The 1,338-nt window shown below is 43.6% G+C and overlaps 1 protein-coding gene across 1 annotated transcript in view; it reads left to right on the top strand.

Moving 5' to 3' along the window:
- Positions 1-649, top strand: part of AMELX (amelogenin, X-linked) — a 19,927-nt gene extending 19,278 nt beyond the window's left edge. The window contains exon 4 of the mRNA XM_010830631.1: positions 435-649. Within this exon, the coding sequence (XP_010828933.1) occupies positions 435-649 (215 nt within the window). The remainder of the gene's footprint in view (positions 1-434) is intronic.
- Positions 650-1,338: the final 689 nt, after the last annotated feature.

Consider the following 1,338-nt stretch of genomic DNA (forward strand, 5'->3'; position numbering starts at 1 on the left):
CACAGGTGGAAGCAGGGACTGATACAGAATTTGAAACTATGAAAGCTTTCTCTGCCAAAGGCTCCAAAGTTGAACACAACTGCCTCATGTCAATGTGCCATCTCTGACAGAGCCAGCTGAACACCTCTCTCACGATGGCTATGCTCCATGGTCCCTGCCTTCTATCTGACATCCTGAGAGGCTGTTCTTCGCTACCTCTAAGGTCACTCTAAAGGCAGCAGGAGAGTAAATCCACCAGGAGGGCAGTATGGGCTCACTGGCGGCCAGAGCATTAGAACTTCTCCCTTGGAATGTCTTCTTTTTACCTTCTTTGTAAGGCCTGGCCCCCGTATATGGCGACTTCCAACTCTGAACCTTTCCTTGTCACTCTGGCATTGGTCTCAGCTCAGCTAATTCCCCTCTAGGCATTTCTTTACCAAACTGTGTTTCTTTAGAGCAGGGGTACTCAACCAGGCAGCAGTGCTTTCCAGGGCATGTGTGGCAATGTCTGGAGTCACAATGTGGGGATGCAGATGGGCCTGAAGTGGTACTATCAGTGTCTAGTAGGGAGAGACCAGGGGTGCTGCTGACCATCCTCAACGCACAAGACAGACCGCCCACGACAAAGAATGATCCAGCCTTGAATGTCAGCACTGCTCGTGCTGAGTAACCCTACTCTGGAAAAGAACACCAACACTGAGTCATGCTGTGTGTTCAAAACCTAACATACAGAAAGATTGAGACTCTGGACAAATGTCTGAGTCGGTATGCATTTTAAAAACATCACTGAGAAAGAAAACCCAAAGCTCACATCTCAAAGTTAGCAAACTTGCTATAGGACCTCATACAAAAGGATTTTCACTTTCTGTATCAACTGCATCAGAAAACTCTAAACAGCTTGGGGAGTGACCAGGCTGTTAAAGAAAACGTGCAAGATGAAGAGATGGTCACTCTAGGATTAAATCAGCTGAGTTCTCTAAATCAAGGCAATTCTGCAGAAATTAGAATAGTTACTTGCTTCTTCTGAAGTTACATAAAAGTGGTTGTGTTAGCTGAGTAAGAAAGGAAGAGAAAAATAATCAGATCATTAGCCATTAGAATAAGCACTGAATTAGAGCTCATTTAGTTTGTTTGGGAAACATCTGGTTTTTAAATTTGCTTGAATTTGGCAGAATAACGAGATAAGTAGTGTGTGCAAAGAGTGGGCAGGAATTTAAGATGCCTTAATTCTCATGATTTTCAGAACCATCACTCTCCCAATATTTGATGAGTAAAGTTTTGGGCACAAAATTATTACCAAAAACCTCTGACAACCATGGGAATATAAAGCAGTGTGATGTAAGTAAAGGAGACCTACTT

This window comes from Bison bison, unplaced genomic scaffold (genome assembly GCF_000754665.1).
Source record: "Bison bison bison isolate TAMUID 2011002044 unplaced genomic scaffold, Bison_UMD1.0 scf7180017864518, whole genome shotgun sequence".
Classification (NCBI taxonomy): domain Eukaryota; kingdom Metazoa; phylum Chordata; class Mammalia; order Artiodactyla; family Bovidae; genus Bison; species Bison bison.